The 11,086-nt window shown below is 34.9% G+C and overlaps 2 protein-coding genes across 2 annotated transcripts; both read left to right on the top strand.

The window, feature by feature from the left end:
* Positions 1-1,675: 1,675 nt before the first annotated feature.
* Positions 1,676-3,560, top strand: LOC9329583 (dof zinc finger protein DOF1.4). The gene is made up of 2 exons (XM_021014578.1): positions 1,676-1,854; positions 2,029-3,560. The coding sequence occupies exons 1-2, from the start codon at positions 1,789-1,791 to the stop codon at positions 2,959-2,961; spliced, it is 999 nt and encodes a 332-aa protein (XP_020870237.1). The 5' UTR covers positions 1,676-1,788; the 3' UTR covers positions 2,962-3,560.
* A 5,209-nt stretch (positions 3,561-8,769) lies between these two features.
* Positions 8,770-9,535, top strand: LOC9329582 (S-protein homolog 21). The gene has a single exon (XM_002893475.2). The coding sequence runs from the start codon at positions 8,833-8,835 to the stop codon at positions 9,247-9,249; it is 417 nt and encodes a 138-aa protein (XP_002893521.1). The 5' UTR covers positions 8,770-8,832; the 3' UTR covers positions 9,250-9,535.
* Positions 9,536-11,086: the final 1,551 nt, after the last annotated feature.

Genomic DNA, 11,086 nt, shown 5'->3' with positions numbered 1-11,086 from the left:
CTTTATAGATTGTGACCATCAAGTTGTGATCAGGGACATCAAATATAATTTGCTCAGACTAAAAATAAACATCAGACGACGACATGCCATACTGTGCACCCCTACCGATCGATGGTAAAACATGAGTCCGGAAAGTGTGAGGTAACATAAACATTTAATAACCTAATAACATAGGCGCACATAATTTGTTTTCGTACTCTTGTTTTTGTTTGTTAAGAAAATGCTTTCATTCTTTAAAACCGTTTTAATTGTTGGATCGTACAACAAATTAAACGATCTATATCCAATTATGCATATGTTACATTAATAGGTACAACTGTACAAGAGAAGGGTTCCTAATTGCGTAATCGGTAATCTGCTCCACCAAAATATGAAGGCTTCTAAAATTTCGTGTTTTTTTTTATAATCCAGTGTCCAGACCACACTGTGATCCGACTAGCTCACTGGGCCTAAACCCGCGTGCCTGAGATTTTTAAGCCTCCACTTAAGGGCCCCCTGGAACTGGTGGTCTGGGACGCTGCGCCCCGCATGTAAATTGCGCAGTGGCCGGGACTCGTCGAGGTTCCTTTACCACCAGAAGACAAGCACCCGGTTCTAAAATTTCGTGTTGTTTTACTGATTGAGCATCATAATATATATGTTCCTAATTTCTGAAGCATTTGCAATACAATCCACCAAACAGGCAGTTAAAAGATATTACAATGGAGACCATAAAATACGCAAAGACGACATTACAATCCACGTTGGAGCGGATGCAAAGAACAAATGATGACGGATAATATTAATATTAGAATATGGGTTTCCAACTCAAAACCAATTGGCAATGAGACCCATATATCTTATATACTAGTCAAGATCCTTTGTCCTTTCCAATGTGGGATAATATTATCCCTAATAATTAAGGCATGCTACTACTATTAAAAATTTATTTTGATATTTATGTTTCGAAAGATTGTATAATTTACACTTTTAAAGTTCCAGATTTTTTTTTAAAGTATATATAAGAAATTATTAGATAGTCATTGGATAGCAAAACAATATCTTAGTGTCTAAACTGATCAATCGATGATATTTTTATTTTATATTTTGAATTAAAAAAACATTGAAAACGATTTTACTTAAAGTCGGTCAAGGAGACTGATGTTCTTTTTCTTGTCACAGAAAACTGATTTTTTTTATAATATATTTCAGTAAATGAGCCGGTGTAATTGAGGACCATTTTTAGAACAAAGGCATCGTGAACATCTCTGTAATAAATCTTATTTAAAAGCTAGTAGCAAAATTGTTAAGTACAACTAGAGAAAACCCTAGTGCAACACTTACATAATATAATATATAATAAAAATCAATAGTGGCACGAATAACAATATTACAAATAATATTTCATCCGTTTCGTTTTAGTTGTCGTTTAAGGTTTTCACACACAAATTAAGAAAAACATTAAATTTTCTATTTTATCATTTATTAATATATTTTATAAAAAAATTTATTGGCCGAAACATTAAAACAGTAGGAATAAAACTGGAATTTTCACCCAACATTTGCATCTAAAACCTAAAACGATAACTATTATAAAACAAAATTTTAACTCTAAAACGACAAGTAAAACAAAACGGAAGGAATATAAAATAAGGAGCTTAAAGAACCATCTGTCAAGAATCTTTGTAAGTTAAAACAGTAATAATAGCTTCAGTAGCCAACAGCTCTTTGTCTGTACACTGCTGGTTTCAAAAGGATTCTCTTTTATACAAGTAAAGAAACAAAGAAAAAATCAAAATCAAGAAAGATATGTTTGGCAATTGTGACCAGAAGAAGAAGATGCCTATCATCAGCTCTCCCAACACCAATCCACTGGTCTCTCTCTCTTTCTCTCTCTAAATAATATGACCCATTTATCTTTTGTTTCTTAGCTTTTGGATCCGAATAATATCCTCTTGTCCTCTCTTTGTTCTCTTGCCTTTAGTTAAACCACACGATCTAAAAATCCCTTCTCTCTTTCTTTCTTTCTTTATCTCCCTCTCTTCTCAGGCGAGTATGCAAAGCAAGAACATGATCGTGGCATCATCTCATCAGCAGCAACCGCAGCAGCCACAACCGCAACTTAAATGCCCTCGTTGTGATTCTTCCAACACAAAGTTCTGTTACTACAACAACTACAGCCTCTCTCAGCCGCGGCACTTTTGCAAGGCTTGCAAGAGGTACTGGACGAGAGGTGGGACTCTCAGGAACGTTCCCGTAGGCGGTAGCTACCGGAAGAACAAACGGGTAAAGCGGCCATCAAACGCAACCGCAACCGCTGCCTCCACCGTCTCGACGACTACTTCTTCATCCCCTAATAACCCTCATCAGATCTCTCATTTCTCTTCCATGAATCATCATCCCTTGTTCTATGGTTTATCAGATCATATGAGCAGTTGTAATAATCTTCCAATGATTCCAAGCCGTTTCAGTGATTCTTCAAAGACTTCTTCAACAAGTGGTTTAGAGAGTGAGTTTCTCTCATCTGGGTTTAGCAGTCTTAGTGCTCTTGGATTAGGGCATCCGCATCATATGAGTCATGACCACACCATTAATGGTAGCTTCATCAACAACTCCACAACAAACAAACTCTTTCTTCTATCGGGTCTATTCGGATCCTCGATGTCTTCTTCTTCTTCTTCTCCTACTCTTCTCCAGCACCCAAATAAACCCATGAACAATGGTGGTGACATGTTGGGACAATCCCATCTCCAAACCCTAGCATCACTTCAAGATTTGCATGTTGGAGGTAACAATGAAGATATGAAGTACAAAGAAGGAAAGCTTGATCAGATCTCTGGGAACATCAATGGGTTCATGTCATCATCATCTTTGGATCCTTCAAACTACAACAACATGTGGAATAATGCAAGTGTTGTCAATGGAGCATGGCTTGATCCAACAAATAATATCGTTGGATCCTCCCTCACCTCCTTGATATAAACCAAAACTTTGGTTATATGATCTATAACTAGCTAGGGTTTATCTTTTTTCCCTTTTTGTTTTGAGATGAGAGAAGAAGCTTGGATCAGAGAGATCTAATCAGGGGAAATGTTTATCTTGGCACTATAAAGCTCCCTCGGATCCTCTTCATCTCACCATCTCAATCATCTTCCTTCGCGTAGTTCAAGAAAAAACAAAAGGGGTTCAAGATTGGTTCAAGGTTTACTATGGTCTACTGTTAAGTTTACTCGAGGTAAATGATATGTGTATGTACATAATATGGTCCTGACTTTGATCTTTTTTTCTTTTTCTTTCCCATCTATGTAATTCTAAGGTCCACCACATGGGTTGGTGTTTCTTTTCATTGGGATTAGGAGGGTATATTTGGCTTAATTTGGGTTTCTCATGGGGTCCGAGAACTCAATAGTTTAGTTTCAAGTTTTATATCTTTTTTTTAGTTTCACATTTCTTTTTTGGTGTGGCTTTCATTGGGTATACAAACAGAGGGAGGGGTGTGGTTTTGTATTGTTATAACTTTGGTTATTCATGTATGAGTTATGTTCTTACGGTACTTTTGGAAACATGCATGTTTGTGTATATATACTTAATCACGATAGATATGGGACGAAGGTAAATGTGGATGACTTGAATTGGCTGAAAAAGAATATGTCCGTTAGCTAATGTCAAATAGGAGATCCATAAATACGAGAAAATTACCAGAAACAACGTCAATGGATACTATTATTCGAGACATGTATGCAATATTTATATGTGTACGTGTACTTAGACCGACAAAGCGAACAAACCTGGTTAGATATTTATAACGTATATTGCTCATAATTATGTCATAGTGATGATTTTTTTCTTTAGTATGTTGGCCATAACGCATGGTTCCATATATGTTACAAATGCATGAGAACACAAGTTCTGGTCCAGACTTGGAGTTTAGTGTGGTGTTTTTGTAAAGTGGGCACGAGTTCGTTACCAGTTTCTTTATGTCATTTTCTCTGTAATGATTCTTTCCGTGCAAGATTTGTCTCGAATAAACATTTGAGTCGGTATCGTTTGGACACATCAGTTTTGTGCGGATGATTTACGGATTTAATTTCAAATATCACACGATTGCTCAGAATGTCCTGCTGACTCGTTGATCTTCCTATTATTATTATGGAAAGAGCGTAACAAGCGGTTCTACTAGAATAGAAATACATATATTCTTCTGTGTATATGCTTCGATGGAACTATAGCAGATACTCATGAGGAAATAAAGAAAGAAGCGACAAGGTTTTTTCAAGAGTTTTTGGACCAGAAACCAGAAAACTACCAGGGTAAGTCAATAGAGGAGCTACAGAGTATGATCAAATTTCGGGTATCAGAAGCACAAGCTGAAAGGCTGACTCGTGAGGTCACAGAGGATGAGATTCACAAGGTTCTATTCTCTATGCCCAGAGATAAATCCCCGGGTCCTGACGGGTATACTGTGGAATGTTTAAGAGAGGCATGGTCAATAGTAAAGAAGGATTTCGTAGTAGCAGTGCAATCCTTCTTTCTCTATGGTTTTATTCCTAAGGGAGTGAATACTACCATATTAGCTCTTATACCAAAGAAGAAAGAGGTCAAAGAGATGAAAGATTACCGCCCAATATCCTGCTGTAATGTCATATACAAGGTTATCTCAAAGCTCATAGTTAATAGGCTGAAAGTTGTTCTCCCGGAGTTCATCTCACCAAACCAGTCAGCTTTTGTCAAGAACAGGTTATTAATGGAAAATGTCCTCTTGGCTTCAGAAATAGTCAAAGATTACCATAAAGACACAATATCATCTCGAAGTGCAATAAAGATTGACATTTCAAAGGCGTTTGATTCTGTTCAGTGGCCATTTCTTCTATCCACATTATCAGCTCTCAACTTTCCCCCGCAGTTTGTAAGATGGATTGAGTTACGTATTACCACGGCCTCATTTTCAGTCCAAGTGAATGGAGAATTATCGGGTCTCTTCCGTAGTGCTAGGGGACTGCGGAAGGCTGCTCCTTGTCTCCATATTTGTTTGTCATATGCATAAATGTTCTGTCGCACATGCTAGACACAACAGCTCTGGAAAAAAGAATAGGTTACCACCCGCGTTGCCAAAATCTTAAGCTTACACATTTGTGTTTTGCAGATGATCTTTTGGTATTCACGGACGACAACATACGATCTATAGAGGGAATTCTTCAGATTTTTGATAAATTTGCTACTTTCTCGGGACTGAAAATTAGCCTTGAAAAATCAACACTATATATGGCGGGGGTTAAGGAAGAGGACAAGGAAGAGATACTCCAATCTTTCCCATTCGAATCAGGATCTCTGCCGGTCAGATATCTTGGTTTACCACTTTTAACCAAGAGAATGTCTTTAAGTGACTATACACCACTTATAGGAAAAATTCGAGGAAGGATAGGCAAATGGACAGTGAGACACCTTTCCTTTGCAGGTCGGCTGCAACTCATCAGCTCTGTGATTTACAGTCTTACCAATTTCTGGATGTCAGCGTTCCGCCTACCAAATGCTTGCATTAAGGAAATAGATAGCTTGTGTTATGCTTTCTTGTGGTCAGGACCCGAGCTAAACACCAAAAAAGCAAAAGTTGCGTGGAGTGAAGTATGTCTACCAAAAGATGAAGGAGGGCTCAGCCTTAAATCACTTAAAGAGGCAAACAAGGTTAGTTGCTTAAAACTTATTTGGAGAATAATATCGACTGACTCTCTTTGGGTACAATGGCTGCGGATGCATCTGCTTCGCAAGGGATCTTTCTGGTCAATAAGCGAGAAAACATCCCTAGGATCGTGGATGTGGAAAAAGCTACTCAAATATAGATCCTTAGCTGATGGCTTTGTGAAACATGAGGTACACTGTGGGAAAAGCATCTCTTTCTGGTTCGAAAATTGGTCCCCTCTTGGTCGACTATTTGAAATGTTGGGACATCGTGGATGCATTGATATGGGAATCAGTATTCATGCTACAGTAGCTGAAGCTGTGGAGAAATGTAGAAGACGGAGGCATCAAACTGATATTTTAAATCAAGTAGACGAGATCATTCAAAGCTTTCGTGAAAAGGGTTTAAGTGCTGCAGTTGACAAAGTACTTTGGAAGGGGAAAGGAGATAAATTCAGAAGTACGTTCAGTACAAAGGATACTTGGGAAGCTACTCGTGAAAGACAAGCAAAAGTAGAATGGTATAAAGGTGTTTGGTTCTCACATGCCACACCTAAATACTCAATTCTAACATGGCTTGCTATTAAAAATCGCTTAACAACCGGTGACAGAATGTTAAGTTGGAATGTGGGGGTGGATCCCTCATGTATCCTCTGCCATGAACCCTTGGAATCTCGCAATCACTTGTTCTTTACGTGTAGATACTCGGAAGAGGTTTGGTCTGGACTAGCAAGAAAGTTACTAATGAGGAGATTTGCCACAAGCTGGGATATGGTTCTCAAGATTCTTGCAGATAAATCTATGGGAAAGGATTGTCTCTTCTTGACGAGATATACTTTTCAAATCACAGTTCACTCGCTATGGAAAGAAAGAAATCGAAGAAGACATGGGGAAATTCCAACTTCACTAACTCAAATGATACGGGAGATAGACAAGCAAATCCGGAACAGAATCTCTTCCATACGAGACCTTGGAGATCAAAGATACGAAGGTTGTATGGCAATGTGGTTCGCATCAAGATAAAGAACAAGCTCTCATCACTCTTTTATTTTGATTAATGTACTCAAAAACTCTTAGAAAACTGCAGATGTAAAAAGTTTTTTTCGAATAAATTTTACATTTTATTCAAAAAAAAAAAAAAAAAAAAAAGCTAGTAAGCGTAGTTAATTGCCCCTAACGGCTTTTTTTGTACAATATTTCTTACATAGCCGAGTACGGAGGGATTGTCAATGCAGTTGCTTAGACTATATGGATAAAACCTGCTTATCGAGCTTCATTACCCTCTTTCGACATCAACGATCGTATGTTGTGACAATATACCTCTCCACAAACCCGATACAAAATCACTTGACAATACATGTTGAGTTGGATATTTTGTCTGTCTGTGAAAGAGTAGCACTCGGCCAGGTTCGTGTCCTACATGTTCCTTCCTGCCATCAGTATGAAGATATGTTCACCAAAGTCTTCTCTACTTCTCTATTCAAAGCATTCAAGTCCAGTGCATGCTAAGAAGCTTAGTTAATAGCCCCTAACAACTCTCTTGTACAATATCTCTTATATATTTCATCAATAGAATGACTCAAATCATCAAATGGATTAACCTAATTAATAAAACAGGTTCCACGTATGCGTCGAATCTCATACAGAGCATCAGCCGTTCATGTGTTTTGACCTGATTATTATTGTTTTGGTGGTCTCTTTAACCTTTATTTTTCTAACATGTTTCAACTCTAACTTGTTAAATTCTTGTAACTCCTAACTTTTCTCTATAATGTTTTGTTTCATATGCATGATCAAGAGCCGTTATAATAAGAGATTCTTGAACACCGGTAAACCAAACTGTTTCGGTGTGCTAGCGAATTAGGGATGCATATGATCCTTAAACTAACATTTTCTAGTCGCACATTATGTAAGAGCATGCCAGCCATCATATAAGTTTAAAGATTAAGAAAACTATTTTACGCAGTCCCTACGGAGACATCAGATAAAATTGGAACGATAAAGAGAAGATTAGCATGGCCCCTATGTTTTTTTTTTTTTAACTTTTACACCAAAGAAAAACTATTTTACGTATGTCAAAATTTAGTCAACTAATCAAGTGTAGTTTGGTTCTTCTTAAAAATTCTATGATCGCTTTCTTAACCGAACCGTAATAAATCCAGATGACATTTTTATATATTCACACATGTTGAGTCAATCTCCTCGTATTGATTTCTTATTCTAAAATTCTTTTCTTGTGGATATATCTTATTCTATAATTAACAATAAATTTAAATATTTTACATGTATCAAAATCTAATCGGTTAATTAACATATATCAAATTCACATTAGTTATAGTGGTTTCATGTCAATATAATAAGAATCTTTCAAATGGACTATTCTTTTTTTCTTGGATATATAGGGAAATCGACTTTTCATATCCCATAATTGTATTATGTTAAATTTATACTTGAATTGTATCATTGTGCTAGAACATAAGAAATTTGAATTTCATACATGCACTTCATGTTTTGTGCAAAATCATGCATATGATTAATGTGCTAACAAAAACATTTTTTTTGTTTATGTCTAAATTTCTTTTTTATAGAATTAGGAACTTTTCCATAATTTTCTTTGTATATTAACAAATTTAAATTTGATATGTAGCGATATCTAATGTTTTATGTGACACATATCACAATGTTATTATATATACACGTTAACAATTTTGAAATCCAAACTCTATATAATAAGATATTATATATACACGTTAACAATTTTGAAAACCAAACTTTATATAATAAAATATCTTATCATATATAAAAACATATATCTAAATCACTCATACATGTGAAATATTTATTGAAGGGCACAAGATCGTCGTAATCTCATTAAAAATAGTTTTACAACTTATTGGATGTTTATGGGCGGATGACCACATAAATTCCTATGATTTTAACTTTTTGGTGAAAAAAAAGATAACCTAAGATTAGCCAAAAATCCAATACACTGATTTGCTACCTTAATTATTAATAGAAATTTCCTATAAGCCTGGAGACAAGAAAATGTAGATCTAAAAATAGCAATTTATAGATGTGTATATATAATATAACAAACACAAAAGCAATTTAGCAGAAGAAAATTATTAGTTAAAAAAAGCAAAAGAAAATTAAAATCTAAACACCTGGGAAAAAAAAATGAAATATCTATCAGTGTTTCTATTTTTTTATGGCCTATGCATGATTGGTAATGTATATGGTGGACGAGCAAACAAGCTCCATATCTGGAACGAGCTTGATCCCAATCAAAAGCACTCACACCTCTTTGTGCAGTGTAAATCTGGAAAGGTCGACATGGGAAAACATTATGTCCCGTATGGTAAAATATATCAGTTTGATATTAGGGATAATTTTTGGAAGACGACACTTTTTTGGTGTACCTTTAGACATGGGCCTGGTTACAGGATTGGCCAACAATTTGATGTGTATGAATATAAACCGGGTGTAGCTCAAGGAGGCACATATGAATGGACAGCCAGAGAAGATGGAATATATTTTAGGTTAAATCAAGGTACGATCCATAAAGTGCACAACTGGAAGCCAATGCCACCGTAAGAATTGTTATAATCTTGGTATTGATCTTGACGAATATATATTCTATGCCGTCAAAACTTGATTATGAAATAAATTCCGTGAAGTCCAAGATGTGAATGGAAATATATTCTTTAGATCTCTGATATTATTGTTGTTTAAGTATATTTCATTTTCTTTTCATTTCTTTACTTCTTGTATATATTTATTCACTGCAAAAGATATAATGCATCGTGAATTTATAATAAGTTAATAACTATGTAACATTTCTATTATTATATTTAAGAAAATAAATTGATATTTAAATAAAGATAATGATATATATCTTCTAAGATTTCTTAGAATGCAAATCAATGTTTTTACACTATATATTGTATGTTGTTTGATGCTCATAGAATGTAAATTATTGATGACTAATGTAGACAAACTTGTCAAATTAACGTAGTTCATATAGAATTCTAACTCAAAACTAATAAACAATTAGTGGATCGATAAACCAATATATATTACTTTACAATCATTTTCAATTCCAATGTGAAACATTTAAATAAGAAGATAGTAAGTATAGATATCACCATCAACCATGGATAGCTTTTTCCGGAATGGATGATTTTGAGATAAATAATAGTGCTAACATTCAAGAATTCATGTGTTCTGAAGTAGTATACACATATTCCTATAAATGTGGAAAAATATAGATCGATGAAGGCTTGGGAGACATGTGGAATCCCGTCAAGGTTTGTGAATCAAAATATTTGTAGCCTGAAGACCGCAAACCCGTAGGCAAAACCCATAGTCTCGATGGACTTTTCTGCGAGCATGTTTCTAAGTGGGTGATTGGTTGAGATGTATCTGTAGTCTGTAGAATTTTTGCTATACGGTTTCTGTTGTATCTGTGTTGGCTGTAGTTGTAGTTTTTTTTATTTGTAGGTATTATAATAGTAAAGTTAAAGCCTGATTGGTAAAGTTAGTTCAATATTATAGATTGAAATTTGAAGTATATGAATTTAAAAAAATTGCAATATATTACATACGATAACAGATGAACATATAATAAATAGTAAGTTTCATATATAAATAACTAGAAAGCTGCCCACGCGATGCGTGGGTTATATATTTAATATTAATTCTGAATAATTATGATATTTGTATTAAAGTAATACGTTCGATTATTAATATAGTTTTTTGAAAAGAATTTTTTTAAATATTAACTTTTATGTTTCTTTTCGAATTACTTTTGTGAATAGCTAAAAAATAAATTCTGTTCTTTTTTTTATTCAAGATGGTATGACATAAATATATATCACTACTTTTTCTTCATTTACATAAAATATTTTATTGTAGAAATATATATATCATACCTCATTATAGAGTCTCTTGTTTGCTGCTTCATGATCCTTGGATTGGGAAAACGGCCAAAATCAACTTCAACTATTTCTATGCGGCTTTTTTCATCCCAAACTCTGACCCCCGGAACTAATCAACTCGAACTCATACAATTTTTAAAAAACAAACCTAAACTATCTAACCTAGAGGTGTCAGACGGGTCGGCCCGCGTCCATCTGGGCCGGCCCGCGATGGACATTTGAGTTTGTGTGACCGCGATGGGCCGGCCCGTTAGGACCGCGGGCAAAAATGATATGTCCAGGACCGCCCCGCTAAGCCCAACAGGTTAGCGGGCCGGCCCGCGGGCTTAGTTTTAATATTTTTAAAATAAATAAAAATAAAAATAATTTTTAAAATTTGAAATTAACAATTTTTCAATTTTAAAAAAACTTTTAGTATTAAATTTTTTTGTAAATCTTATAATTTTATACATTAAATTGTGTTATATGTTCATAAATTTCACATATATATTTTC

The sequence above is a fragment of the Arabidopsis lyrata genome (assembly GCF_000004255.2).
Source record: "Arabidopsis lyrata subsp. lyrata unplaced genomic scaffold ARALYscaffold_1, whole genome shotgun sequence".
In the NCBI taxonomy this organism is placed as follows: Eukaryota; Viridiplantae; Streptophyta; class Magnoliopsida; order Brassicales; family Brassicaceae; genus Arabidopsis; species Arabidopsis lyrata.
Note: the sequence above shows the minus strand (reverse complement) of the source record. Positions and strands in the feature narration are given on the sequence as shown.